Source organism: Rhineura floridana, chromosome 13 (assembly GCF_030035675.1).
Source record: "Rhineura floridana isolate rRhiFlo1 chromosome 13, rRhiFlo1.hap2, whole genome shotgun sequence".
Lineage (NCBI taxonomy): Eukaryota > Metazoa > Chordata > Lepidosauria > Squamata > Rhineuridae > Rhineura > Rhineura floridana.
In genome coordinates this window covers 40,267,525-40,294,803 of record NC_084492.1, presented here as the reverse complement: position 1 = coordinate 40,294,803, position 27,279 = coordinate 40,267,525, and the positions used below count along the sequence as shown (strand labels likewise).

At 54.5% G+C, this 27,279-nt stretch overlaps 2 protein-coding genes across 6 annotated transcripts in view; one reads left to right on the top strand and one right to left on the bottom strand.

The window, feature by feature from the left end:
* Window positions 1-15,705, bottom strand: part of WWP2 (WW domain containing E3 ubiquitin protein ligase 2) — a 37,473-nt gene extending 21,768 nt beyond the window's left edge. The window contains exons 1-7 of one of the 4 annotated variants that reach the window (XM_061594537.1): window positions 15,628-15,705; window positions 13,760-13,880; window positions 12,687-12,750; window positions 9,979-10,126; window positions 9,335-9,456; window positions 3,959-4,096; window positions 3,232-3,328 (exon numbers count right to left, since the gene is read on the bottom strand). In XM_061594537.1, the coding sequence (XP_061450521.1) occupies window positions 3,232-3,328; window positions 3,959-4,096; window positions 9,335-9,456; window positions 9,979-10,126; window positions 12,687-12,750; window positions 13,760-13,771 (581 nt within the window). In that variant the 5' untranslated portion in view covers window positions 13,772-13,880; window positions 15,628-15,705. Of the gene's footprint in view, window positions 1-3,231; window positions 3,329-3,958; window positions 4,097-9,334; window positions 9,457-9,978; window positions 10,127-12,686; window positions 12,751-13,759; window positions 13,881-14,342; window positions 14,455-15,566 lie in introns of those variants that run through there. The other 3 variants (XM_061594535.1, XM_061594538.1, XM_061594539.1) reach the window with 3 other exon arrangements.
* Window positions 15,706-16,299: 594 nt separating this feature from the next.
* Window positions 16,300-23,491, top strand: NOB1 (NIN1 (RPN12) binding protein 1 homolog). Of its 2 annotated transcripts, XM_061594540.1 has the most exons (9): window positions 16,303-16,469; window positions 17,020-17,152; window positions 18,000-18,133; window positions 19,737-19,808; window positions 20,819-20,968; window positions 21,123-21,323; window positions 22,077-22,174; window positions 22,330-22,474; window positions 22,893-23,491. In XM_061594540.1, the coding sequence occupies exons 1-9, from the start codon at window positions 16,338-16,340 to the stop codon at window positions 23,160-23,162; spliced, it is 1,335 nt and encodes a 444-aa protein (XP_061450524.1). In that variant the 5' UTR covers window positions 16,303-16,337; the 3' UTR covers window positions 23,163-23,491. The 2 variants fall into 2 exon arrangements, with proteins under 2 accessions (XP_061450525.1, XP_061450524.1); XM_061594541.1 differs by lacking the exon at window positions 19,737-19,808 and having other exon boundaries at window positions 16,300-16,469.
* The last annotated feature ends 3,788 nt before the right edge of the window (window positions 23,492-27,279 follow it).

Below are 27,279 nucleotides of genomic sequence, written 5' to 3'. Positions count from 1 at the left end.
GAGTGGGGCAGGGCCGATCCACGGCAGAAAAGGAGCGTCCAGCCGTTTCTATGCACTGCTTGGAATGCTCCTCCCGCCCCACGCGCACACAGAGAATGCCCCAGAGATTCTGCTTGGAGGGCCAGAGAGCCAGGCTCTTTCAGAGGCAAGGGGGGAAAGGAAGCTGGGTCAAGCCAAAGGGGGCCCATCTAGTCCAGCATCTGGTTCTCCCAGTGGCCAGACAGAAGCACAGTGGATGGACGCTGGACACACCAGACCTGCTGGCTGGCCAAGCGACTATCTAAGCCCCCCGCCCTCCCATGCAGGCTTTTCTCCAAGTGCAGTTGTGGGGGGTGCAAAGGGCAGATGGGAAGTCTGGCAGCAGCACAAGTGAGTAGGCCCACTGGGCCCAGGACTGACAGAGAGCGCATGGGGAGACTGCGACACTGACAGAGGGAGAGTAACCCCCCCCGGCCCCCACAGCGAGGAAAGGAAGAGGAGGAGGGGGCAGCGAGGATGCTCGTCTCCGCCACAGGCAAGTCTCCACTCCCTTGCCTGAGAACCTCATCTGTAAAACGAGGAGCCCTCCAAGATGGCAGAAAGGGAAGCGTGAGGGAACGCTTTGCAAACGATGCTGAGAGATCCATCCTGGCCGCAGGACAGTGTGGCCAGCCCTGCGCAGACAGGAAAGGGCCAAGCAGCTGCTGCCCCTCACAGCACAAGGCTGAGAAATTCCTCTGACCTTTGAGAAAGTGGGGGGTGGGGGATGGGAGGGACCACCAGCCAAGTCACCACTGCCTGTTCCTGGAAACTGGGAAGGGGGTCTACGCATCCCTTGCTCTGCTTTCTTTAGAAATTGCTTCTGAAGCCACACAGATTTTTTTTTGGGGGGGGAGACACAAACCCTACACAAAACACCTCACTATGGTACTGAGCAACGGAACCTCTCTGATCAGAGTCTACCACCAATCACGAGACACTGGCAGTAAAACAAGGGAGCAAACACCTCCAATATATCCTGTCTATGAACCACTCTGAGACATTCCTCACCCACTCGAGGGCAAACTTGTTTGTGCAAGCAAATCCCATCCTGTTGCCTCACAAATGATGGGGGGGCACTCCACTTAGGTGGGCAAGGGGCCTGGCCCTCTTCCCATCCGCATCAGTCCAGCCCTGACAACAGCCACCCAGAAAAGGCATTGCTCGCTGGAGAACTTGGCATCCCAGACTCAAGTCTTCTGCAAGGGCCCAGTTCTGCTGAGAAGGCAGGGAAGGTGTGCTAAGCAAAGGAGGAACAGTCCAGGGACAAAGACGACAGACCCAGTTGCCCCTGTTCTGACCCACTCCCCAGCCGTGTCAGTCACTGCAACAGCAAGAGTAGCAAAGATAAACACATTTCCCCTGACAGCAGAGGACAAAACCTTGGAACGCTTCATGCAGCTGCCTGGAGAGTCTGGGAGGCCACAGAAGGTTGCTCCAGAGCCCCTCGGCCAATGCGCAGCCATCCATGTGGCCCGAAGGAAGGGGCTGGGGCCTGAGCTTTCCTTTGCAAGGGCTGCCAGTTCCGTGGGAGGCCAAAGTTGGCCTAGAAAGGCTCAGGGCCCACTAATGCCATTCAAGAGGCCTGTCGCTCTTTACACCCTTGCACACTTCACCTGGGCTCCTTTGAAGGATGGGATATAAATTAAATACATACAAACATACTGGCATGCGCGCATTTAAAAAATAAGCAAGTCTCTAGCCCTTATGACTGCCAAGATAAGCCTGGAGTGTTTATTATTATTATTATTTATTTATTATTTGATTTATATCCTGCCCTTCCTCCCGGCAGGAGCCCAGGGCAGCCCAGGGGGTTGACAGTGCTATGGCCCTCGCATCCTGCTTGCCACCTTCCCACTGGGGCATCTGGTTGGCCACTGTGGAAGAGAGGAGGCTGGGCTGGGCGGGCCTTCAGCCTGATCCACCAACCAGGCTCTGCTTTGCTCTGACGAGCAGCGCCACGTGAGGCTGCAGAAGCCATCTGTGTCCGCTCCAGGAGTTTGGCAAGGGCAGGCTCAATCTCTGTGAAAGCCCTTCACAGGTGCAGAAGCAAATCATGCCAGCCTGGCAACTCTGCTCCACCTGTACGTTTCACTCGGGGGAACCTTTGGCGGAGGAGGATCTGGGGGCTTTCTGTGGCCCTCCACAAATGGAGGCAGCCAGAAGGAGGAGGACGTCGCTTGCGAGGACGGTAGCTCAGTGGCAGCATGTCTGCTTTGCATGCAGAAGGTCCCCTGCCTAACCTCCCCCCGCCCCTGGGCAGCTGCTGTCAGACACCACAGACACGAGTGAGTCACATGGATCCACTGCCTGGCTTCAGACAAGGCAGCCTCCTGTGCTGTCACCTTCCCCAGAGGAAGGAGATGAGCGCTACGAGGCAAGAGTGCAACCAAGGAAGGCCCTCTTGGGAGAAGGAGCTGGCCACCCTCCCTCCATGCAGGGCCCTGCTGCTGCTGGCCCTTTACGGATGGGACGTGCATGGCAGGCAGGGCACCCGCACCCTCTGGCGCCCTCCCGCCCCGCTGATCCTCCCAGATAGTTCCCTGCAGCAGGAACAAGCTGAGGGCCAAATCCAGCCCCACACCAGCAAGGCAACGCAACATGCCTCTCTACGGCCGTGGCCAAAGAGTGGAAGTGAGGACGGGGACTGGTGGCCAAGCAGTGGCCCCCTTGGCTAGCACCTTGCCTTGATTTCTGGACAGCTGCGCAGAGGAAGGGTTTTTGCAGGGGATCGCCACCAGCCTCTTGGGGGCTGGACTCAAAAGCCAAAGCAGCCCACTAGAGTCCCCGGGACTTCCTGCACTCTGGAAGATGCGGGCTGCTAGATGCACAGAGAAGGGGGCAGGACGGTGAGCCCAGCCTACTAGCAACAACCCTGGAGCCGTGATTCCCACAGTCCTCCTGCCCCGACCTGCTCTTCCCAATATTCACGCCCCCCCCCACATACACACACTCAGCGAATGGGGTGGCCTGGCTATGAGGCGTCTTGCAAGACAGCTCCCACCCCCTGGCCCACACAGGCCTTCTGGGCCGGGTCTCTCTCCCTCTCGCCGCTGCCCTAGCCAGCTTCTCTGCCCCTGCCTTCCTCCTCCTCGCCTCTTTCGGCCACAGCTTGCCTTGCCGGGATGCTGATAACCACAGGCTCCAGAACGGCCTCCACCAAGCACTCCCCGAAAGGGACTGGACTGCCACAGCAGAAGGGGGGACCCTTACCTGGACCTGCCACCAAAGCAGTTGGCGCTGGGGTCCTGGGGCCTGCTGTCTGGCGAGGAGGCGAGGCCACTGGGGTCCCTCCCAGCCACCTGGGACCCTGAAGGAGCAAGAAACAGATCAGAAGAGGAACCTTGCTGGCAGGCCAAGAGCCAGCCCCTGGCAACGGCCAGCCAGCCATCTGGCTCAAAAGCGGGGAGGGGAATGGCTGGGCAGAAAGGGGGGCAGCTGCCCGCCCCAGGCCTGCCTGTGCATAGGTACAAGCAGGAAGGCTTGGGAGATGAGAGACACACAGGGCAGGCTGCAAACTCTGGCAAATAATAGTCCTGGTTATTACAATAGCTGAAACGTGGGATTTGCCACAAAATCATAGCACTGGATGAGGCCAGAGGCCACTGGCAGGACGAGCTCTCCCCACACCTATTCAGTGGCAGGTGGCATCCTCAGCACAGCCCCAGAACCTGCTCTCATTCTGCAAGATGGGCCCCAGAACGCGAGACGCTGTTGTCAACAGTGCCTCTGAGCATCTGCAGAGTGTTTTCCCTTCCACACACCTGGAATTAGGGCACCAGGATGGCTTCTGGCTCAGACACCCTACGGTCCTGAACCCCTCCACCTCACCTCCTGTGAAAGGCCCCGCTGGATGCCCAGGACCCTTGTGGTGGGCAGCTCCCCTGAGACAGCCACGGCAGCCTGCTCTCCCCCCCTGCAACCGCCCAGCTGCACTCACCCTCCGTCAGGATGCTGCCATTCGGCAAACTTCCCACATCAACACGGGGCCCGTCCAGGAAAACTGTCAGCTCCCCGCCTGAGACAAGGCAGCCTTTGTTCTCCATCTGCAGGTTCAAGGTCAGCTGCTTGTTCTCGACTGTGAGGCAGAGAGGGCGACAAGGAGCAGGAGGAGGAGGAGAAGGCAAGCCATCACCCAGGAGGGTTCCCCCGGCAGGCGGGAGGGCAAGGGAGCCTTGGCATCCTTCTTCCCTAGACATCCCAAGCCCTATATCAGCCCTGCTCCAAGCCTTCGGGCCCACCGCTCCGTGGCAGAATTGTGGCTCAGCCCTTCAGCAGGCGGAACTGCAACACAGGGCCTGGATGTGGCGCCAAGCGCCTTCCACTCCCACCCCAGGACTGAACCGTCTCTGCAACAAGGGCGCAGCTCAAGAAACTCTCCTTTGCAGCATTCAACATGGGCAGGGGGGGGGGTTCAATCCACAGCCCTGCTCTGCCCGGAAGCTCCTCAGCAGAACGGCCAGCCCCATGGGCCCCGCGTCAGTCCCAGCGTGCTTGATGCGAACACTGCGTGTTTCTTAGGACGGAACCTGCTCTCGGGGCAGCCTCCTCATGCAAAACCGTCTGAACAACTGAGATGAACGGGAAAAGGTGAGAAGCACCAACAAAAGGTGGTGGGCTCTCTGACACTGGAGGCCTTCAAGAGGCAGCTGGACAGCCACCTGTCGGGAATGCTTGATTTGGATTCCTGCATTGAGCAGGGGGTTGGACTGGATGGCCTTACAGGCCCCTTCCAACTCTACGGTTCTATGATTCTATGAACAACTGAGGCACCACGTGAGTGCTCCTCTACGGCAGAAGGAGGTCCCCCTCCCCAATACTTGGGGCACAGAGAAGAAGAGCGACTGATGCTTAGCTCCTGGAGAGGGAGGGAGGGAGGGAGAGGGCCAGGCGCTGTTGGCAGGCCCCAAACGTCACACCTGGGCTGCCCCGGGACCTCCTTTTCACCAGCTGCACAAGGGACTCCAGCCTCACTGCCTGCGGTGGTGGCAGCAGCAGCAGCAGCTCCTGGTGCCGGAGTGCAGCAAGGCAGGTTCCAGGAGGGGACCTCTTGGAGCCGCAGGAGCAGGAGGGCTGGGCCTTCCCGCCCCCCTTGGGAACAAGGTCCGGCCAATGAGCCCCTCGGATGTTTTTCCCTCACACAAAACAGCACAGCTGAAAACACGGCCAGCGGGGGCACGGGGAGCTTGCCAGGCACAAGCAGGCAGACTCGGCAGGCAGACGGGCGGGCGGGAAGCAGGAGCCATCCAGCCTTCGCCCCACCCTGGCCGCACTTCTGCTCCTGCCGCACAGAGCCCTTTTGTCCCCTGGCAAAGACAAGGTGCCTGTGTCTCCAGGCGAGGCAGACACACCGCTTTCCCCTCCCTCTGCTTTCGTTAGGAAAATAAACACCGGCGAGCCCCCCCCCCCCCACCAGAGGCCTAGTGCCCATCAAGGGACCTCACTGTTGCGGCGGCAGGCCAAGGGTCCCTCTGTGCCCGCACACAAAGCCGGCTTGTGTGTTGGCAAGGGGGGGGAGCTGCTATCATTTGGGGAAGGGGCCGCTGCAGCCTTGCATGAGGCCTCCTCAGTTCACCGCCTGTGCTTCCATTCAGCAGGAGACTCCCAGCCAGGCCGTTGCAAAGGTTAGCACTTCCCCGCAGCAAGGCCAGCAGCAGCAGCCGCCGCCACCAGCGCTGGAGAGGCCTGTCCTTGCCGCAGCCCCCACAGCGGACATGCCTGGAGAGGTGCAGACATCACGGCCTCCCCTCCTGTGGCAGCAAAGAGGAAGGCAGGCGAAGGCTCAACAGCAGCCCCCGGAAACAAAGCAGCGATGGGTGAAGAGAAGGGCATGCAGGGGAAGGAAAGGGACGGAGCGGGCCTCCCCCCACCTTCGGTCCCTGCCTCGGGGAGCAGCAGGCGTCCCACCGGGCAAGATGGTGTCCCAGCAAAGCCAGCCAAAGGTTCCCCGCTGGGGAAGTTCTCATGGGCCTTCTGTACTGTTTGCACAGGCTTGGGGTACAAGAGCTTTCTCCCAGAGTGTTCAGTGACAGCAAAGGAGGTGATCAAGAGGACAAAGGGGGGACGACCTTCACTCCACGGCAGCAGGGCGTTTCAGCCAGCAGCCCCACACCAGCACAGCAGGCACCAGATGTGCCACCAGTGGGAAAGCCCCACTCCGGCCAATCTGGGGCACCCTTGAAAGAGCCCCTCCCTGGGAGAGTTCACGGACAGAGGAAGCGGCCTTATACCAGACACAGCCATTGGACTATCCAGCCCAGTACTCTCTACGCCGGGCGTGGGGGACCTTTGGCCCTCCTGCTGTTGCTGCCCTACAGCTCCCATCAGCCCCTGCAGCAAGCAGGGCCAGCGGCCAGGGATGATGATGGGTGCTGCAGTCCAGCAACGTCTGGAGGGCCAAAGGCTCAGTTTACCATCCCATCAAGATCCCCTTAGACCCTTCTTTCTGCCTTCTAAAGTATTAGTCGCTCCTGCCAGTTTGGGGTCTTCTGCAGGTTTAATGAGCATCCTCCACCCAAGTCACTCACAAAGCTATTGAGGAATACCAGGCCCAGGACAGGAACTCACAACCCCCCCGACCCCGCACGTCATCTGTCTCCAGGTTGACAAGGAGCTGCAGCTGACAGGGAGGAGGACTCCTGGGGTCCAGCCCATCCACTTGTGACAAGCCTCCCAAACAGGAGCCTCTGTTAGCCTACATTTTACCAGACTCAACTGCCAAAGAAGCAAGGCCCCTTTCCACCAGAAGCCTCAGCCCCCCAGCAGGGCATGCAGGGAGGGCATGGCTACAGGGACAGCAGCAGCAATGCTGGGCATGGGACCCCTTCCCAGCAACTGTGGAATCCCGAGGGGCTGCCCCCCTGGCCAGAGTTTGGTGAAGCTGACTGTGGGAAGTGCCCGCAGGGCTGGCTTTCCAAGGAGCAGCCCATGCATCCATCTGGCTGTGCACCTCCCTCCATGGGTCCCGCTGCCACTTCACCGGGGGTGGGGGGAGAGGGAAGAGACAGGGATGAAGGCAGAGTGACAAGCAAAGTCAGAGACCTTTGCAAGAGCTGTAACAGGAGGGCAGGGGCTTCCTAAACAAGACCCTCTTGATGCAACCGGAGAAGGGGGGCAGCACTTGCACCTTGCAGGCCGGCAGACACCAGGCCCCTAAGTTTTAACGCTCAGTTGGTGCTGCCACGGGAGGATTTGTTTTACACACACACGCACCCCTTCTGAGCCACAGCCCCAGCTCTGGGTCCAGCCCTGATTCAGACCCTGGCTGCCTCAAGAGACTGGCAGAGGAGGCTCCTCTTCCCAGCTGGCTGGCAGGAGAAGGGAGGGAGGCACCAGGAGCAGGGCTGCTTGTCGACCTGCACCTGGAACAAAGAGTCCCTTTGGGGGGCTGAGGAGGGAGGAGGGCCTGCAAATGAGGCACTTGAGGGGGCACCCGGAAGCGGCGCCAGCCAAGGCAGTAGCCGGCTGGTTGTCGTTCAAGCCATTTGCCCCCCACCCTGCATCTGCCAGGCCAAAGCGTCGGCTCTGATGGTGCATTCCTGGCGCAGGTGTCCACGGAGCCTTCCTCCCCAAAGGCAGCCAGCAGGGAGCAAGGAAGTAACAGGGGCTCCCCCCCTCCAGGGCAAACCAGGTTCTCTCATGGGCTAGGCTTGGCCGGTTCACAGCACTCTTCAGCCCTGAGGCTCACTGGCCAGCCACAGGAAGGCCGGTCCCGAATGCAATCAGTCCACAAAGCCCGCAGGGCTGAGGTTGACTTGGAAAGTACTCAATATCTGGGGCTCAGCACACCTGAGCAATGGCCCAGGTCTCTGCTGCTTGCCCCAACTTGCATCTTCAAGGCATTGTTTCCACCCAAACAAAGGTCTTTGGATCTGGGCTGCCTGTTTGTGGAGTCAGGTTGCTATCGTCTGTGGCTCACAGACGCATCTCATGAGTCGCACACTGTGCAGACTGATGCCTGCCCCGAGTGCAAGCAACACAGCTGGGTAGAAATTAAACCTATCCGTCCCCTTCCGTGGCTCCTTCGAACATCAGGGCATGTGGGCTGCCCTTCCTCCTAGCCAGAGCAAAGGAGAGTGTCTCTGGATGCTGCTCAATGGAAGGCTGGTCTGGAGGGGGGGGGGTGATCAGTGCCAGCCATAGACCTGCTCTAGCTGGGGGCCATTACGGTCAGGAAAGGAAGACCCCTGGCCTCAGGCACAGGGCACGAGCCGCATCATCTGACACTCAGGCTGTAGCTGCACTGTTACTTTAAGAAGCCTCCCTTTGCAGCTGGGGCCAGGGAAAATTCCAGCCATTTGGGTACCCAGCGGAGCCTTTTCCATTTGCCTCCCCAAACTGCTCTTTGCCTCGTGACAGGAGCACTGTCTCCACCACACGAGGAGAAAGGGAAGGCGCAGCTCAGGTGAGCAAGGGAACTGGGAAGGGGCCCCTCAGGCCCACGGAGCAGATTCTCAAACATTTGCCAGCCACTCATATTACAAGGCCCAAAAAGGGCAGCCCCAAATGTGCCCCCTCATTCCTAGTAACCCTCAAGCCTGTGCCACTTTTTGCTCCGAGACACCAGTGGGGCGGGCATCTCTGACGCTGCAGGGAAAGCACCAAAGGGCACCCCAGGCGCTTCCCCCTATTGCTCCTTTTCTCTCCTGGAGCAGGGGGGGTCGCCCCTACAAGTCTTCACAGCAGCACCTGGAGATCTCAAAAGCAGTGAACTCTTTGGCCAGGCAGATGCGGGGGGGGGAATGGCTTGAACAAGCCCAGAGAACAGGCTTTCACCGCCCCAGAAGAGTGGCTGGCTGTTATCCCGAGCACCCCCACCTCTTTCCCCAAGCCCGGCACCTCTCAATATGAGGTCTGTATTCTGCAACACAGGGCCGGTGGTGGGGCAGGGAAGCCACTTGGGCTGAAGGAGATGGAGAGAGCCTTTCCCTGTTGGGAGCCCCTGAAAAGAGGCTTTGATGCAGCAGCAGGAGCGGCAGCCACCTGGGCCACTTCAGCAACCACAAATGGCAGCCGGCAGCCAAGGGCCTCAGGTTGATAGGCAGGTCCCTTGCTTTGCTTTCCCGGCTGGCGAAGGGAAGGCCTGCATCACACACACTGGTCGGAGCAGCTGCAGCTGCAGCCCTGAGCACCTGACAGGCCTCCCAGCTGCTCACAGTGAGGGTTTGTTCCCCCCGAGGGCAGGGCAGCTCCACCGCCAGGGAGGCTGCCTTTTCCCTAGGACAGAGGCGCCCAACAGAGCTGGCGAGGGTGGGGAAGAGGAGGAGGAGGAGAGACCAGCCGAGGGGGCTGTGGGCAGCTCTGCAGCGGGACGTACCTTTCCCCTCGCTTTGCTTCAGCACGCTGGGGAGGCTGATGGAGGCGGTGCCTAGCAACTCGTTCCTCAGGGTGTGCCAGCTCCAGAGCTTCACATCAAGGTGGCTTTGGGATGTGACATTCCTGGGCGGGGCAGGGCAGGGCAGGGGGGGAAGAAGAGGGTGCAAAGGAGGACAGGTTGGAAAAAGTGCAGGATCAAGGCCCTACTGCACTCGGTACAAGCCAACAGAAAGCATGACAAGTGAAACAAAAGGGCAACATGGTGAGCCCAGTCACTGAGACAAGGTGGCCCAGGTGAGAGGCCTCCCAAGGCCCAGCGGTCTCTGCAAACAAGTCAAATGGCCTTAAAATGACAGCCCAGGTGGGCCTCCCCATTAGGAAATGCTCCTGTATAACATGCTGATGAGTCACCTGCAAAGAAGCGGCTGTGGAAGCCACAGGCCCAAAGGCCCAGCCAAGAAAGGCCGGCGTGGCCAATGCAGTCGCCACTGGCCGCTCCCATCCCACCACCTTCGCCGCCGCCACTGCTGTTCCACAGCCTCCAGCATGGGCAAGCCCTGGGGACCAGCACAAACCCGCCCAGGCAGAAGAAGCACCTGCCCCAGCTCAGTTTGACCCCCCAATTCCCGAGCCCCCAATCCTCACAGCGCAAGGCTCTCGTTCCACAGCAGTTCGGAGCTCCCAACCTGCTTCCCAGTCTTCTTGGTCTCGCTGGGGAGCCCGTCCGCCGTCACCTCCACGAAGGAGGTGATCCGAGACTGGTGGCCCTGCACCTTGGGCTTTGCAGACACAACTGGGGGGAGAAAGCAGAGAATTGAGTGGCTGGGGTGGTGGGTGGCACCTGCTCCTGGCTAGCCCACACTCCCTGCGCAGGGTTCTCGAAGTCACCAGATCTATCTTCATGCCAGGAACGACACTTTCACCCATCCTGCACCCCTGGGATCTTTGAACCCCTCTCACTTTAGGTAGGAGGTTCCACTACTGGGCTCACCTGCCCAGATCAACACCCACCCTTCATGCCTACACAAGGCGCGCGTGCACACACACACACACACCCTGCTGGACCAAGCAGTGCTAAGGGTGCATCTGTTTGTTGTTGTGATGTGCCTCCAAGTCGACTACGACTTATGGCGACCCTATGCATCAGTGACCTCCAAGAGCACCTGTGGTGAACCACCCCGTTCAGATCCTGTAAGTTCAGGTCTGTGGCTCCCTTTAGGGAATCAAAGGGTGCATCTGTATTCTGAAGGAAAACTTCACTTGAAAACAGTTGAACAGTCTTGACTTCCCACAAAGCACCCGGGGATGTATAGTGGTTTGTAGGGTGTTAGAAGCCTCTCCCAGTCCAAACTGAGTTTTGTTGTCTAGACCAGGGGTTCTCAATGTGGTGCCCTCCAGATGCTGTTGGACTGCAGCTCCCATAATCACCGATTGTTGGCCATGCTGACTAGGGATGATGGGAATTGTAGTCGAACAACATCTGGAGGGCACCACTTTGACAATTCTCAGTCCAGACACACACACAAACCCAAGTCTTGCATCTCGGGAATTAAAACTGGATGTGGGGGGGTGAGAGTGTCCCCTTAGCATTCCAGAGGGTCTCCTTTTTGAGATCCAGAGCCTAACCCTAGCTGGAGGGCGCCAAAGCTGACGCATGCCTACAGGCCGACATTTCAGTCAGTAGGAAGCCAGAACTGCTGCGGCGGAGCCGGTGCAGGAAAGCTTGCTTCACCACCAGTGTTAGGAGCCCCCTGCTGGCACTGGGTGTGCACTGCCTCCCACTCAGCAGCAAGGGGCTGCCCTCCTGCCCCAGCATGTGCTCCCCACCTTCCAGCGGAGAGCTTGCAGCGCAAGCAACTGCTCACAGGATCTGGCAGCACCGGCAGGGCCACCGGAAAGCTGAGTCTGTTTGGGGGAGGTGGGGAAGAGGCTCCCACCAACCCCGATGAGCAATGCCCCAAGCACCCATTGCTGGCCCACAATAAACCAGAGACTAAGAGCAAAGCGGACAGGCTGGAAAGCAGCCTAAAGAGTTAAGCATTCATAGATGTGCAGGGTGAATTCAAGTGGCTTACAGTTAGTCAAGTTCATGCCAGGAATGCTGGGCTGCAGTCAGGAGGTGGAAGAACCCTCCCAAGTAGCCCTGCCTGAGCCAGGCCTCTCTGGCCAGCAGCCAAAGATTCCAGGATCAGAGGTAAAAGTCCTTCCTCTTACCAGGAGACAGTAAGGAAGCGCTCTCTCTCTCTCTCTCTCTCTCTCTCTCTCTCTCTCCACATATACATATGCAACAGAGAGAGAGAGAGAGAGACAGCAAATCTTGAAGGAAGAACCTCTTCGTTCCCCACCCTGAACTGACAAGAGCCGGGAGTGAGGATTGCTCATCTCCAGGCCACCTTGGCAAGCTCTAGGGGAAAAGATCACAAGCACACACAGTAATCTCACAGGTAGCGATTTTCCCACAAGCAAGAAAATTCTGGTTTAGGCTACAGAAAGGAAACAAAAAGTCATCCTTATGCTGGGGACAGCATAGAGGCAGCGAAAGAGCAGGAATGACTGAAATCCAACAGCAAGTAAGGAGAGGAACTCTCATGTGACCAACCAAATGCAAGCTTTCAAGTTACACAGCGCTCTTCTTCGGGGGGTGGGGGTGCTTAACCTAAAAGCAGAAGGATATAAACCAGGGATAGGGCGTTTGTGGCCCTCTAGACAACAGCTCCCATCATCCCTGACCGTTGGCCACGCTGGCTGCAGGGGCTGGTGGCAACTGCAATCCAACACCCTCTGGAAGGCCCCCAATGAGTTATCCCCACCTGTGATGTAAAGCAACTCATTTCAAAGAATACACCTCAGGTTCATGAAATGTTCTTGCCCAGCCCACTCCCCATTTAAATAAAAAAAGCTTTTGCTCAGCATAATTTACCTGAGAGTTAAATATTCAAGTATAACTCAAAAAAACCCTTCCCATTCAGCATTCTAAGAATTTGTTCAGCCCTCAAAAGGAAGCAGCTCCCTGGTTTTGTGGGTCCAAAAAGATTTCTGGTATTCTTTTCTGAGCTTGGCTGACAACCAGTCACAACCACATTGGATGTGAAATTCTTTTTATGTACATTTTTATTGTATTGTGAAATCACCCTCAGATGCTTCATAAGAAGAGGTTCATAAATGAAATAAAAAGCCACCCCCAGTCCCCAGCTACTCTTACAGAAAAAATACCTGAAGCTGATGGGACTTGCATGGGCTGACCAAGCGGAAAGGTCACCCAAAGGCACACAGCTAAGGGGCAGGCCAGAGACAACAACTGCCTCCCCACTTCTGCAGAGCCCCACAGACTCACTCTGGAGAAGGGGACTCACCTTTCACAGTAAGCAGAGATTTCTCTCCAGGCAGCCCTGCAGACGCCATTTCATCATCAGCTGCCTGCAAGACATACAGAGAGAGAGAGGAGAGGATCGGCACATTTCCTCTGAAGAGCAGGAGGGGAGTCTCCTCCAGGCTCTAGTACTGGACACACAGGTGGGGGGGTTGGCACTGGGAAAGGACAGGCAGCCTCCAGAACAGGGTAGCGAACATGGTGCACTGCAGGTGTCCCATCAGCACAGCCAGCGTGGCCCAATAGCTGTAGAGCAGCCGTATCTGGACAGCACCACATTGGCTACCCATGCTACAAAAGAAGCTCTCCCCATTGGAGTCAGTGTCACATGGCAATCTCTGTGCCACCACAACAGATGAATGACAGCCAAGGGCATGGCAGGTCCCTGGCCACACCCAGGAATCACTTCCTGCTGCTTCTCTAAGCTTTACCCCTTCAGCTCAGTAAATGTTTTGCTCTCGCACTCTCTCCAGCTGCACTGAAAACCGCCCATGCTTTGGGAGCATCCTGGGCCCTCCAAGCCTAGGGCTTATCCAGTTGTTAGGTTTTGAATCCTGAATGATCAGAGCTCCCTGAAAAGGTCTCTGAGAGACAGCAACAACTCAGGGAAAAGGAAACGCCTCCTGCAGTCAGTCACCAGGCCCAGGAGGGGTAGGGCGGGGGAGCAAGACAGGAAAGGCAGACGGTAGAGGAGAGCTTCACAGCACAGGCACAGAGAGGAAGTGGGCACAGAACAGCTCAGTTGAGGACCACCAGCACTGCCCTACACAGCAAGTTTTCTGATGAAAACATTCGCACAAACTCTTTTTCAAGCTTGAGCAGCTGGGTGTTAAAGCCCAAGGAGTTTTACGTGTGTCTGTGCTAAATCTGTGAATGACAGGTGAACCAGTGAGATTAGACAAAGAGAGTAGGAACATCCCCTCCTGGCCGAGATTCCCCCCTCAAAAGAGGGAGCTCATCAATTTCGACTGGCTATGGACCTCCAAGAGCAAAAAGACAAAATGGACCATGTGAGTCTGGCAACCACACAAGCTGCTCAGGAGGAACCAAACTAACCTGGCTAATCATTAGCACACTCCATCGCCCTGCAGGGTTAGTGTCCTCCTTCAAGCCCAGCGCTCTGCAAAGGTGATGCTCACAGCAACTCACTTCATCCCCTGTGGTCCCAGGTGCTCCTCTGGATTGAGGTTGGCCACAAAGTAAGTTTAGCAGAAGAGAAGGTGGATTATAGGTGGAAGGGTTAAATCAATTCCCTGTATGGCTTCAGCTCAGCTGTACCCAAAAAACAACAATGCTGATCGTTCCTTCCCGCAAAATGTGCAAGATGCAAACGAGAAGTCCAAAAGACCAGAGCAAGGTAGTACAAGGGGCAGTGGCAAAAATCACTCAGCAAGCCTCATGATGTGCATGACATCAGCTGTTATTTGTGTGACAGAGAGTGATGCCCACTGTACATCCTGAAATAGGATTTTACTTCCATATTTCTTTGTGGAATGTTGGTACTTCTTTAAAAAAAACACCTAACTTTCCCACAACAGCTCTTACAACAATCAGGAAGATCTAAAAGGTTCATTTGTCCCCCTCTGTTCAAACAGCATCACTCAGCTTACAGTGCTGTGCCTATTCCCAAGAAGCAGACCTGTCTCAGTCTTTGCACTTATGTACAGCAAGCACGTGAACAGCAATTCCGGCAGAACAGATTAATCCAATAAGCAATGCAGCAAGAGGAGTGATACAAACTTCTCCGTAGCCTGAGCAAAGCAAAGCAAAGCAAATAAGTGGAAGACTCTCCTTTGCATATTCCAGGAAAGTCATGATGCCCCTAGAAGAGTCTACCCACTTTTCAGCAAGTTCTCACTGAGCAAAGCAGCTATAAAGTACTATGTAATATATGGACTGTCTGGTCACTTCCACTGACACAGCATGTAGCACCTTTCACTGGGTAGGGTCAATGGAAGCACAGCTCTCCAGGGAAAACTCCGATTTCTACAATGGCTCCTAAGAGCAGCCCAGATATCCATTTTCACCTGAAGTGCCTTAAAGCAGCTTTTGCCAACCCTGGTGCACTCCAGTTGCTTTCGACTACAACTCCCAGCATGACGAGGCTGGTTGGGGCTGATGGGAATTGGAGTCCAAAACAGATAGAAGACCGGAGATTGGCGGAGGCTGCTGTAAAGGGCTTGGGGGCCTCTTCATCCTAAAATGGCCCCCTTCTTTTATTTATTTATTACATTTATACCCCGCCTTTCTTTCATGATTGAAACCCAAGGCGGCTTACATGTGGTTCCCAAGCAGTCTCCCATCCAGGCACTGACCACAACTGACGCTGCTTAGCTTCAGCAGGGAGCTGGCCTTATGTGCCTTCAGACCATAGACTGGTCTTTAAAAAACACCCCACCTTAAGGAGACCTTCCAAGCAGCAGAGCTCAGCTGCCGGGGCACACAGGAAGGCGTCCAAACGGCCCTTGCGCTATTCGTCAAAGGGGGAGCCCGAGTGCCTCGGGACGGAGGAAGGCAGGGCAAGGAAGGTGCCGGGGCTGGAGACGCAGGCCTGTTGCGGGGCGGGTCAGCCTGCCAATATTAGACATCCAGACATTAAGCAAAGATCTTTGGGGCTTGCTCGGGCCTTTCCGTTTAGAACGGTTGTAGCTTCACCCCTTGATTTGCCATCTTCACCTCTATTGTAGGTTTTGTTTTTCAAGGTGTGTGAGCCGGTGAGGGGGAGGAGGAGCGCCCCGCTAACCCGAATATTTGACCCTAAACAAACAAGCGAGCGGGCGCGGTTTAAAAACAAACAAGACACAGCAACTCAGCGTCGTTTTGTTTCTTAAAGCCGGCCACTGATTTCCAAAAGGCACTTTACCCGCCCTGGGCCTTCAGCAGCGCAGGAGCAGCAAACGCCTCCCTCAAACCTCCGGGCTTACCGGCGACGGTTCCCAGGGCTCCTTTCCACTTCCGCATCCTGCAGCCGTTGGTCATGTGACGGGTCACGTGACTCGCACACGTCGGAAGTGGGAGAGAAGGAACATGGAGGCGGGGTGCCTAGAGTGGAGCGGCGGCAGCAAAAAGGAGGAGGTGCCTCGACTTCCGGTTTTCCGAGTTGGCCTCGGAAGGGTTAGAACGAAGCCAAATTTTGGGGTTGGAGGTTGTGCGTTCCTTTCCCGTACGAGGCAACGCGGGAAGTTTACCTCTCCTTTATTATAGGAGCCCAAGGCGGCAAACAAAAACGTTACAACATTCCAAAACATATTAAAACATCTTTTTTTAAAACAGCCTTAAAACAGTGCAAATCTTTCAGCAGCGGGGTGACAAGTTGGCAATACCCTGCCCCACTGAGCAGTCTCGCTGCCTCTTTTTGCTCCAGCTGCAGCTTCCTGACTAACCTCTAGGGCAGCCCCACACAGAGCGCATTACAGTAATCCAGCCTGGAGGTTACCAGTGCGTGAACAGTGGTCAGGCTATCCCGGTCCAGAAACGACGTCAAAAGTATTCCTCTTAAAAGTCCTGCCTTGGTCACTCTACCCTTTTCTTAAGTCTAAGGGGAGAAGGGCTGTTTAAGAGAAGGGGAACTACAGCTCCCAGCATGCTTTTTTTCCAGGGATCTCCTAACGCGTGGCCTCGCTGGACTCCCAGCATGCTCTGCAAAGGAAAGGTTAAAAAAAAGACTACAGTTCCCAGCGTGCCCTTTGAGGGAGAGTGGAAAATGGCTCCAGTGGAGCACGTCGTGGCTGATGCCGGCGCTTTCCTGCGGGGAGCCCCGCTTCAGGTACAAGGGAGGAAGGCCCATCTAGCCTGAGTTTGGCCCGCGGCGGGGCCCCACGATCAAGGAGCGTAGGCAACGGCCCCGTTCCGAGGTTTCTGCTTGTCTTGCGGTAGACTGCTCCTGGAGCTGGAGGCTCCACTGGGCCGTCCTGGCCAGAGAGGGAGGAAACCGCCCAAACGGAGAGTCTCTCCATAGGCTGCACCGCAGGCTGGGTTCCTGGGTGGGTCTGGAGGCCGATCACCCCCCATCCCCCGCTCTCCAGGGCCAGCTTCAGGCTGTTGTACAGAGCCTCCAACCAACCCGCCCAAAGCGCTTGCTCAGCCAATCCTAGGAAGCTCTGCAGAGAGCAGCTTTGCATGGGGGGTCCCAGAGTTCCCTTGCGGTTTACAGGTGGTTCTATGATGCCCCTCAATATGCGGGCAGCCCCCCCCCCGAAAGCACCCAAACTGGCCAGCCTTTGCTCCCTTGCTCCCCAGCCTTTGCCAGGGGAGTGAATGGTGTGGGTTGTTGGGTGGAAAAAGAGTCACCCCAGGTTTGTCTTCTTCACTGGCAGGAGATTGGCAAGAACATCTACACAATCCGAGAGGTGGTGACTGAGATCCGGGACAAGGAGACCCGGAGGCGGCTGGCGGTGCTGCCCTACCAACTCCACTTCAAGGAGCCGTTTCCCGAATACGTGCAGCGTGGTGAGTGGCCTGAGCTTCTTGCCTCCCTTTGCCCCTCCTGCCCCCCAGCGGGTGATGGCCCTTGTCTTCTGTGCCTGTACTGAGCCTGGGTTCCTTGCCCTGCAGTTCTAAATCCTCCCTGTCAAAAAGCTGCATCTCCTCACTGGGTAGGGGGGTAACTAAGCTAGAAACACCACACTGCCACTAAACGATGCTCTGGTAACACCTCATTTAGACTATTGTAACATGCTCTACGTGGGGCTGTCCTCAAGGAGTGTTTGAAAGTGGCAGTGGATGCAAAACGCAGCAGCAGACTTCATAAAGTGGTCCCAGGTTCGTGGCTCACATATTGCCTGTTTTCTAACAGTTGCACTGACATCTGATCTGTTCCTGAGTGCAATTCAAAGTACTGTTTTTGACCTATAAAGCCTAAAGGTCCTAGCATGGGACCAAAGTTCCTTAAATCTGTGTTTTCCCATATGAGCCTGCCCAGGTATAAAAATCAGCCTCTGTGTTTCTGTTTTATTTATTTATTGTGTTTGTATACCGCCCCATAGCCGAAGCTCTATGGGCAGTTTACAGTAACTAAAAACATTAAAAACAAATATACAAATTTAAAACACATCTTTTTAAAAACAATTTAAAACACAATTTAAAAAAATTAAAAAACACAATTTAATCTCTCTGCCTTCTGAAGTAAGACGGGTGGTGACTGGAGACGAGGTCTCTTTGTTTGTGGCCCCCTTCCTCTGGAATTCGCTCCCCAGGGAAGTCTGCCTGCCACTGCCCTTGGAGAGAGGCTGTTTGTCTCACAACAGGGTTCCTGTGATTTCCTGGAGTGAACCATGAAATCTTTTCATTTTTATAGTGACAGAGTTTTCCAAGAAGACGGGTGACTACCCCAGTCTTTCAGCCACAGACATCCAAATCCTAGCCTTGACCTACCAGCTAGAAGCAGAGAACGTTGGTGTGGCTCACTTGAAGAAAGAGCCAGAACAGAAGGTGGATCCTCTTCTGCTCTTCTCTTTAATTGTTTATCTGTTCAGCGGGACTTTTCCAGCAACATATTTATTTGTGCTGTTGATTTTATCCTCCTTTTCAAGCAAGTGCTGTTTCCCAAGCAACTTTCATCAGTTAAAAAACGAGAGAGAGAGAGAGAGAGAGAGAGAGAGAGGCAGGCATGTCTTAACCCCCTGAGGCTTACAAACTTTGAAAAGATAACAGGCACAAGGGAAGGGGAATGTAGAGAAAAGGTGGAGGAGGGAGACCAGACAGGTAAGCCAGCCAGGAAGTGGTGAGATGGAGACAGGCATTTTTGTCCAGCTGGGGCCTGGCTGATCTTTCCTTGCTTGGATAAAGATGGCCCAACAGCCCTTCTCCCCGCCCCCACTGATGGCTGAGGCCAGCGTCTGCTTGTTCCCTTCAGCTCTGCCATCTCAGGGCAACTGGCAGCTGCATGTTCTTTCTGACAGCGAGGGAGAAAGCAAGCTCCCACTTGGATGAGGCCAGGCTTCTTTGCAATGTTCCTCTGGTGAGGAGGAAGCCTCCTAGTGGTTTATTTATTTATTATTACATTTGTAATCCCGCCTTTCCTCTAAAGAGCTCAAGGTGACATACATGGTTCTCCTCCCTTTCCATTTTATCCTCACAACAACCCTGTGACATAGGTTAGGCTGAGAGACTGACTGGCCGAGGGTCACCCAGCAAGCGTCACGGCTGAGTCGGGATTTGAACCCTGGTCTCCCAGATCCTAGTCCCAACATTCTAACCACTACATCATGCTGGCTCTCATGTTGGTTCCCTGGCCAGTGGTGGAGTCCAGTTCATTAGCTTTGGATTCCTTTCCCTCCCCTTCCCAAGGGCATAACATTGTTACAATCAAAATTTCAACCCAACCCATAAATGAAATGGTATTCTGTTTTTATCCTGTCTTTCCATCTATGGCCCTTGCTCTCTCCTCACAGCAATCCTGCAAAGTAGGTTAGTTAATCTGAGAGAATAGCGACTGGCCGAGGTCACTCGGTGATCTTCATGGCACAGTGGGGCTTGGAAGTTGATTCTTCCCAGTGCGAGGCCACATCTCGACTCTAACGACTGGGCTACGCTGGCTTACAAAATCAAAACAGCAAAATGCAGTACTGGAATCAAGCACCTGCCATTTTGCAAGGGGCTTTAAGTGGGTCTGCTTTTGAGTTGTACCGCATCTTTGCTTGTGTGGCTGGAGTGCAGTGGTGGCTCTTAAATGCAAGCCCTACCATCCCTCTCCACAGGAAGACAGGCAGAACAGTCCACTCGCGTTGGACTCAAGGGCTCTTTGAGGTGAAGGAAACCCCCTGCCCAAATTTGGAACACTGGCCACCAGCTGCACGTATCAGCAACCTGGGTTTTGTCTCTTTCCTGCTGTTCCAATGTCCAAACAGGCTGATAAGCCGTGTGTTGATCCCCCCCGTGCCCTGCTCTGTCCTGGATGCATTCTCTTCCTCTTGTTGTTGCCAAGCGAGCTCCGGGCGTTGGGATTTGTGAGGAGGAGGCTGCTCCTGCCAGAGCCAGCAAGATACCCTGCCTGACACCCTTCCTTGTCTCTCCCTGCCCCAAACCCTTTTAGGTAAAACTCAGCTCAACAAGCCAACACCCTGAGGCACCGGTTCATGTCCCTGGCTTCCATCTCCCTGCCAAGGTAACTGCCTCTATTAGCAACCTGAAACTCTGCCCCGCTTTTCATGGAATGGAGGGAGATGAGCAGCGTTTAGCCCACTTTGAGGAAGCGCTGTCCCTCCTGCACAGGAGGAGGCAGTGGCCATGACTTGCCCTTAGGGAAAGTAAAATGCTTCCGCCGGGGTTGCACTGGGATGCTAGGTAACCTCCTGTGGGAGCCCTTGGCATGCACCATCTCCTCCTTGGCTCCTGTGAGGATCCAGCAACCAGTTTGCATCTTCCAGGAGCCTAAAGCAAGAGGCAGCCGCATCTGGGTTTTCTAAGAAGGCCACGGAAGGTGGGCCACACCTCAGGGGCAGAGCTCCTACTTTGCCTGCAGAAGGTCCCAGGTTCAACTGCCAGCATCTCAAGATGGCGCTCTGTGTGGGGCTGCCCTTCAGGTTGGTCCAGAAGCTGCAGCTGGTGCAAAATGCGGCGGCAAGACTTATCACTGGGGCAGGGTATTGCCAACATGTCACCCCACTGCCGAAAGAATTGCACTGGCTACCTATTAGCTACTGGACTAAGTTCAAGGTTCTGGTTTTGGTGTACAAAGCCCTACGCAGCTTGATACCTGAAAGAGCGTCTTACCCCTTCTATACCCAATCCATCACTGTGCTCTGCAGATGAGGGCCTCCTGCAGATACTATCTTATCAGGAGGTCCATTCTACACAACACAGGAAGTGGACCTTTAGTGCTGTGGCACTGACTCTTTGGAATCCTCTCCCCTTAAATATTAGACAGACGCCATCTCTGTTATCTTTTCAGCACTTACTGAAGACCTTCCTCTTTCAAAAAGCCTCTTAAGTAGCGACCTCATCCCACTCTGCATCTGTGTTGGAATTACATTTTTAGATGTTTTTAAAGCTTTGCTGTTGTTTTTAAAGATGTTTTGGAGTGTTTTTGTTTGCCACTCTGGACTCCTGGGGGGAAGGGCAAGATATAAATTTAATTAATAAATAAATAAATTTCTTCTGCCCCTTCAAACCTAGACCAAGTGCCCAAGTGGTGAAAAGCGTCATCCAGCCACGGGAAGCAGAGAATGCACAGAATTGGCCAGCCCTGAAGCCTCTGAGTTTGGCTCTTTTCTGTTCTGGAGGAACCCTCTACCCAGCATTGAGGAGGACCTCCTGGACTTGCTGGTAAGAGGCTGAGTGTGCTCCCCTTTGTTCCTGCTTTCCCCCCACCCAGGCACCACTGGCTGCCACTCTAGGACATGGAAGCCACCTTTACCCCTGCAGCCTGGGCAGGCTGTGTGCTCTGTCGATCCTGTCCCAATTGGTCTGTTTCTTGCAGAAAGCTGACGCTGTCCTTATTGAGCCGGAGAAACTCAAAGGCCACGAGAGTGGCGAGGAGGAGGAGAGCGGAGAGGACAGTGAAGATGACGAGGGCTGGATCACACCCAGCAACATCAAGCAGATCCAGCAGGACCCAAGCCAGGGGGAGGAACCTGCCGGTGTGCAGGTCGCCTGCATCACAACTGACTTCGCCATGCAGGCAGGCGTGGGCTGTGTGAGGCCAGCTGGTCCCCAGAGTTTGGGAGCGGGTTGGAGGATGCATCCCGACTCTCTAGGGCTGTCCTGTTTCCTTCTATACATCCACGTTTCTTTTATGAACTTCTGCCTGCTCCGGCTGCCTGCTTTGTGCTTTCTGCTGGAAGCCCAGCAGAGATTTTATGCCCGTGTTGGACAGACAAGATAAGCATGGGAGAGGTGGCAAGGGCAGCTTGTAAGCAGCAAGAAAGATTAATCTCTGGGGCGGAAGCCAAGGGCTCTGGGCTCCTGCTGGAATAAACAAAATAATAAATAAGGCTCTCGGGGAGGGGAGTGAACTGGCCAGGGAAAGAGCAGAGGGAGGGGAGGGTGAGGAGAAGCCCATGGTGGCTGAGGACCCTGAAGGGAGGAGAGAAGTGGCCCTTTCTTTGTCTCCTTCATTGGGCAAACTGTTGGACCTGAAGCAGAGGCAACTCGGGGCTCTCTTTCACCTGGGGAACCGGGCTGGCCCAGCAGCATAAAAAGAGCAAATTTCAAAATCAGCACTTTGTGTTTTTTAAAAACTATAGGAAGAGCTGTGGTGTTCCATCTTCCAGCCCTTCTCAGAATCCCTAGCCTGTGGGGCAGCAGAAGCCCTGCTGGAGCTGAGAGAGACTCCCCTCCTGCGATGCTGATGGAGTGTATATGGGGTGTTCCCTGGGGCTTCAGCCCTGCCTCTCACTAGGGCCTCCTTCTGCTCTCTCTCCCTCTCTTGCAGAATGTTCTCCTGCAGATGGGCTTGCATGTGCTGGCAGTGAATGGCATGCTGATCCGGCGCACCCGCAGCCATATCATGCGCTGCCACGGCTGCTTCAAGTACGTGTTAGGAAGTGGCTGGAGCACAGTCTCTTGTGGGTGGACCGCAGCCTGGCCTCTGTCCAGCCCTTTCCAGGAAGTGCCAAAGGGGGCTCAGGCTCTTGTTGCTGCCAAGGTCATCAGGCCAGTAACCTTGTTTCTCTGCTTACCTCCAGGACAACATCTGAAATGACCCGGCTCTTCTGCCCCCACTGTGGGAACAAGACTCTGAAGAAGGTGGCAGTGACTGTGGGTGACGATGGCAGCCTCCATGTGCATTTTTCCCAGAATCCCAAGGTCTTGAACCCTCGTGGCCTCCGGGTGAGTGGCTCTGCTTGACGTGTGCTGCCTGAGCTTCCAGCATCCCTGTGGCTCTCCTGCCATGCTCACCTTCCCTTGCTCTCTGGTGGCTGCCTGTGCTCTGGGCTGAGCACCGCATGCGAGACAGCAGGGGGGCTGGAGTGGCAGTGGCCGCCTTGAGCAGGCCCTGGGCGGTGATGCTGGCTGGTCCCTGGATTGCTTTCCAAAATTTGTATACAGTCCAATAACAAAAGTCCTCTTGCTAGTTTATATGAATAAAAACAAAAACTGTAGAATAGAAAAATGGAATGGAAAAATGGAATGGAAGGCAGGTGTGAGGTCCCTCGCCTCTTGGTGTGGGTGACGGTCAGGCCAGGGAGGTGCGGTGAGCCTTTTGGCTTCCCCGGGTGTGCATGTTTGTCTCTCTCTCCCTCTCCAGCACTCCCTCCCCGCTCCTCAAGGCGGGAAGCATGCAAACAACCCTCACCTGACAGAAGACCAGCGCTTCCCCCAGCAACGGCTCTCCCGCAAGGCCAGGCAGAAGACAAACGTCTTTGACCCCAATTATATCACTGGAGTTTCTCCGTTTGTGGAGAACGACATTTACAGCCGGGCAGCCAATCTACAGATCCGGGATGCAGCGCTGGGTGCAGGTAGGAGGCGCCTGAACCCCAACACGGTCACCAAAAAGTTTGTGAAAAAAAGATGAAGTGGGAAGAGAGGCAACTGCCCGTCTGTCCAGGTTGTCAGCAGAACACATCTTGTGTTTCTGACAGCTTGCAGGACTTTAGACCCTTGGCTGGGGTGTGTGCGGATGAAGGCTCTGCTTTCAGACAGCTTTTGAGGCAACAGACACATAAGTGGAAGGGAGAAAACAGCATCTTTCTGAGGAAAGTGCAACGCAGATGGCCAAGCAGCGAGCACGGCCTCTTCTTGCAGCAGAATGCATGCACTACGCCAAGCGCTTGGGCAGACTCCCATGCAATAGACTCAGTGGTGGTGGCTGTTTATTTTTTAATAAACGAGGGTTTCTCCGCATTCTGTGTCTGTGTCTAGCTCCTCTGGTTCATCTTGTCCCCTTCCTGACGCTAGACCCCTTTTTCCCCCATGAGCGGAAGGGCCCCCTGCCTTTATGGCCGTGGTCAAGAGCACAGACCTTGGTCTTTTCTACCAGTTTTTCAGCAGTCCATCGAGCTGGTTCGGGTGGTTGGAGAGGTGATGCTTCTGCGCGACTGTCTTGTATCAAACTGCCATCCGCAAGTTTTTGAGTTGCATAAAGCTCTTCTTCAGAAGTGGGTGTGGCAAGCGAAAACAAAAGAATCTATGGCCAGAACCTTGTTGCACTCCAAAGCACACATCTTTGCTGGGTTAAAACTGCTAGGCATCTGTAACATCCTGTTTGATTTTTGGTCCAAATACCTGCCCTGGAAGAAAGCCTCTGTGCAGCTTCCACTATTGTCAAAAAGTATTAAAATATGCTGCCTGAAACCTCCTGTCATTTTGAAAAGGAGCTAAAAGCGTCCTCTCCAAAATGCTGTGGGGAGCAGGGTGGCTAGTAGAATGTCACAAAGCCAGCTATAAGCCTGAAAACAGTGAGCCTGTGGCAATCCTTACAGAGGCCACGTCTTGTACATTTGGAGGGCCATAGCTATCCTCCCCACTGCCTGCTTTTCCTTGTGCCGCTGGCCACCTTGCAAGACAAGTTGAGCCAGCTTTCCTCCTGTTTGCTGCCTGTTCAGCTTCTCCTTGCCTGTAACTTAACCTTCTTCTCCAAAAGAAAAGAGCTTGTTAACAGCCAGTTTGCTGCAAGCTGGCCCCTGCTGCATTCCTCTTAACTATGTCCTGACTTGCAGTACAAAGGCACGCTATATCCAGGAGCAAAGTTAACTGGCTGCTGAGATTTGATTAGCTCTACTTCCAGTGCAAACACAGGGCCTTGCCCAGACTCTGTTCACCCACATGGCACCCTCCTCATATAGTCTTTCTTTAATGGCTAATGGCATGCCCTGCCGTGGCACCACTCCCTCTCACACAAAGCAACTCTGAGCCTGGGCAACTGGAAGAAAGAGGCTGCAAAAACATTATCGCATTTAGGGAGGGAGTTGCCAACTTCATAGGCACGCACAGCCTCTCTCCTTTATTCTGAAGCTGTGCAAACGCCAAAAGGCTGCTCAAAGTGGCCAGAGTCGGGAGTCGTGCAACTGGTGGCGGCGGCTGTTGTAGCAAAGTGAGGTGACTTGCGTCTGTGCCTTGGACAAGTGCCAAGGTGCCAACTATAGTATCCTTCCCAAGTGGCTCAGGGAGGCGGGGGTTGGGGGCACCGTGGTTCTGCTCCTACCTCCAGGGACGTTTCCAGAAAATAGTTATGGGAGACTTCTGTTCAGCACCGTGAGAGCTTTCTTGTGTCCCGCAAGGTTCCATCTTGTCCTCCATGCTGTTTAACATCTACATGAAGCCACTGGGAGAGATCATCAGGAGTTTTGGAGTGAGGTGCCACCACTATGCGGATGACACTCCACTCTACCTCTCTGTGCCATCTGGATCAGGAGAGACAGTTGAGGTGTTTGGAAGTGGTGTTGGGCTGGATGTGGGCCAATAAATTGAGGCCGAATCCTGAAAAGACAGGTGATGTGTCCAGAGTTCTCATATTTGGAAGGTAGGGAGGTGGCCTGTTCTGAATGGGATTGCTCTTCCCCTGGAAGGAGTGGGTCTGCACCTTGGGGATGCTCCTTGATCCAACATTGTCACTGGAAGTTCAAGTGGGCTCAGTGGCGTGGAGTGCCTTTTTCCAGCTCTGGCTGGTTCGCCAGTTCCAGCCTGTTTTGGACAGTGAAGACTTGGCCACAGTGCTCCATGCTCAGGTAACTTCCAGACTGGATTATTACAATGCACTCTACATGGGATTGCCCTTGAAGACAACTCAGCAGCTTCAACTGGTCCAAAATGCAGCAGCCAGATTACTGGCTAGGATTCACTTTAGATCAACAGCTGCACTGGTTGCCAGTTTATTTGTGGGCCCAATCAGGTGCTCACATTTCTGTTTAAAGCCCTAAGTGACTTAGGCCTCATATCTCAGAGACCACAGGCTCTCTCTGTGCTAAGATCAGCAGAGGGCCCTCCTTGGTAGTTCCGCCATCCTCAGAAGTTCGGGGTGGTGGTGGCCTGGGAGAGAGCTTTCTCTGTGGCAACCCCTAAGTTCTGGCATTCCCTCCCCACAGAGCGTGGCCTGGCACTTTTGCCAGTTTTTGGCAAATGCTATCATACTTTGGACACATAATGAGAAGACACGATTCACTAGAAAATACAATAATGCTGGGAAAAACAGAAGGGAGTGGAAAAAGAGGAAGGCCAAACAAGAGATGGATTGATTCCATCAAGGAAGCCACAGACCTGAACCTACAAGATCTGAACAGGGTGGTTCACGACAGATGCTCTTGGAGGCCGCTGATTCATAGGGTCGCCATAAGTCGTACTCGACTTGGAGGCACATAACAACAATAAAAGACCTCTTTAAACTGGCCTTCAGCTCCTGAGATGTGTGTGTTCAGAACCCACCCAATTCTTGTGACTGAAATGTGTTTTAACTGTTTCTAATGCTGTGTTTTAAATGTCTGTAACCCACCCTGAGACCTAACAGTGAAGGGCAGCAACTGACAGAATAACTATGCTGACCCAAAAGCAGAGACAACTGTTGCCCATTAGAACTGTGCTCTACTAATTAGTTGATGTGGATTCTGCTAAATCCTGTCCCCAGGATCCCTTGCAATGCGCCCAGAGGCTGCACTGGTGCGACATTATTCTCATAGGCTGCTCCTGGAACCTGATTCAGCGTGTTTCTCTCAGCATGCTGCTGTGGCCTGCTTGGCATTTAATTAGCCTGTTTGTTCTCCTTTGTTTATGACTGGACTCACCCTGGGGCCCCCTAAAGCGTCCTAGTTTCTCTCGATTGCTTTGGATACCAACCGCCTGTTGTCAGTCCAGTTGTCCCTCTGGAGGAGCTGGAGCCAGAGCTGGAAAGGCTTTGTGCACTTGTTCCACTTTGCACCCATTGCAGCAGCAAGAGCAAATTCTTCCACATGCGTCCTGTTTTTCATGCTCCCCCCTCACCCTGCAGCCCCCTTTCATTCAGGAACTTCTCCCTCCCAAAGTCCAAAAAGTAATCTGGGCTGTATGAAGAAATCTGATGAGTGACATGGAGGCCTGAGACCGTTAAGGATCATTGCCTTGCAGGGTGAACAGTCCTAGATGGACCTGTGGTCTGACTTTGTATATAAAGGCAGCTTGACGTGTTCAAATGTCCCAAACCACACGGTTTTAAACACTAAGATGAGGGCTTCATGCCTCTGAAGAGGATTGGCAGCAGCTGTTATTACAACTAGGATTTCAATTGGCTTTTGCATTGTCCACAAGGGTAGATCCAATGAAAATGCTGAGTTCTCTAGAATGCCCATCTCTGGATTTACCTAGTCTTTGCACGGATGTAATTATTTCTGTCTCCAACTGACATTCCTGTACATAGCACCAGCTCAGCGTGTGAAGTGTTGAGTGGGGATGGATGTGGCCTCTACCTGCCTTCATTCAGTGATCGCAATGATGTCCATGTGCATATACGTCCTGGCTGACATCTCTGCTCACTTTGAAAAGGAGCCAAAAGCCCCTCCCCAAAATGCTACAGGCAGCAAGAGGAGGGTTGGAACGCCACAAGGCCAACGGCAAGAATGTCCAGAGATGAGCCTATGGCAATTCTTCTAAAGGCCACCCTCTGTAATTTCATCACCAAGAACAAGTCCAAATTGCCTCTTTCCAGCTTCTTGGTTTGACACTCC

Excerpts from the sequence above, each read along its gene's own strand:
- NOB1 (XM_061594540.1), top strand. The coding sequence starts at position 16,338 with ATGCTCTGCAAAGGAAAGGTTAAAAAAAAGACTACAGTTCCCAGCGTG. Across the intron at positions 17,153-17,999 it reads TCCCGAATACGTGCAGCGTG|TGACAGAGTTTTCCAAGAAG; the intron begins GTGAGTGGCCTG and ends TCATTTTTATAG. Across the intron at positions 22,175-22,329 it reads CGCTGCCACGGCTGCTTCAA|GACAACATCTGAAATGACCC; the intron begins GTACGTGTTAGG and ends GCTTACCTCCAG.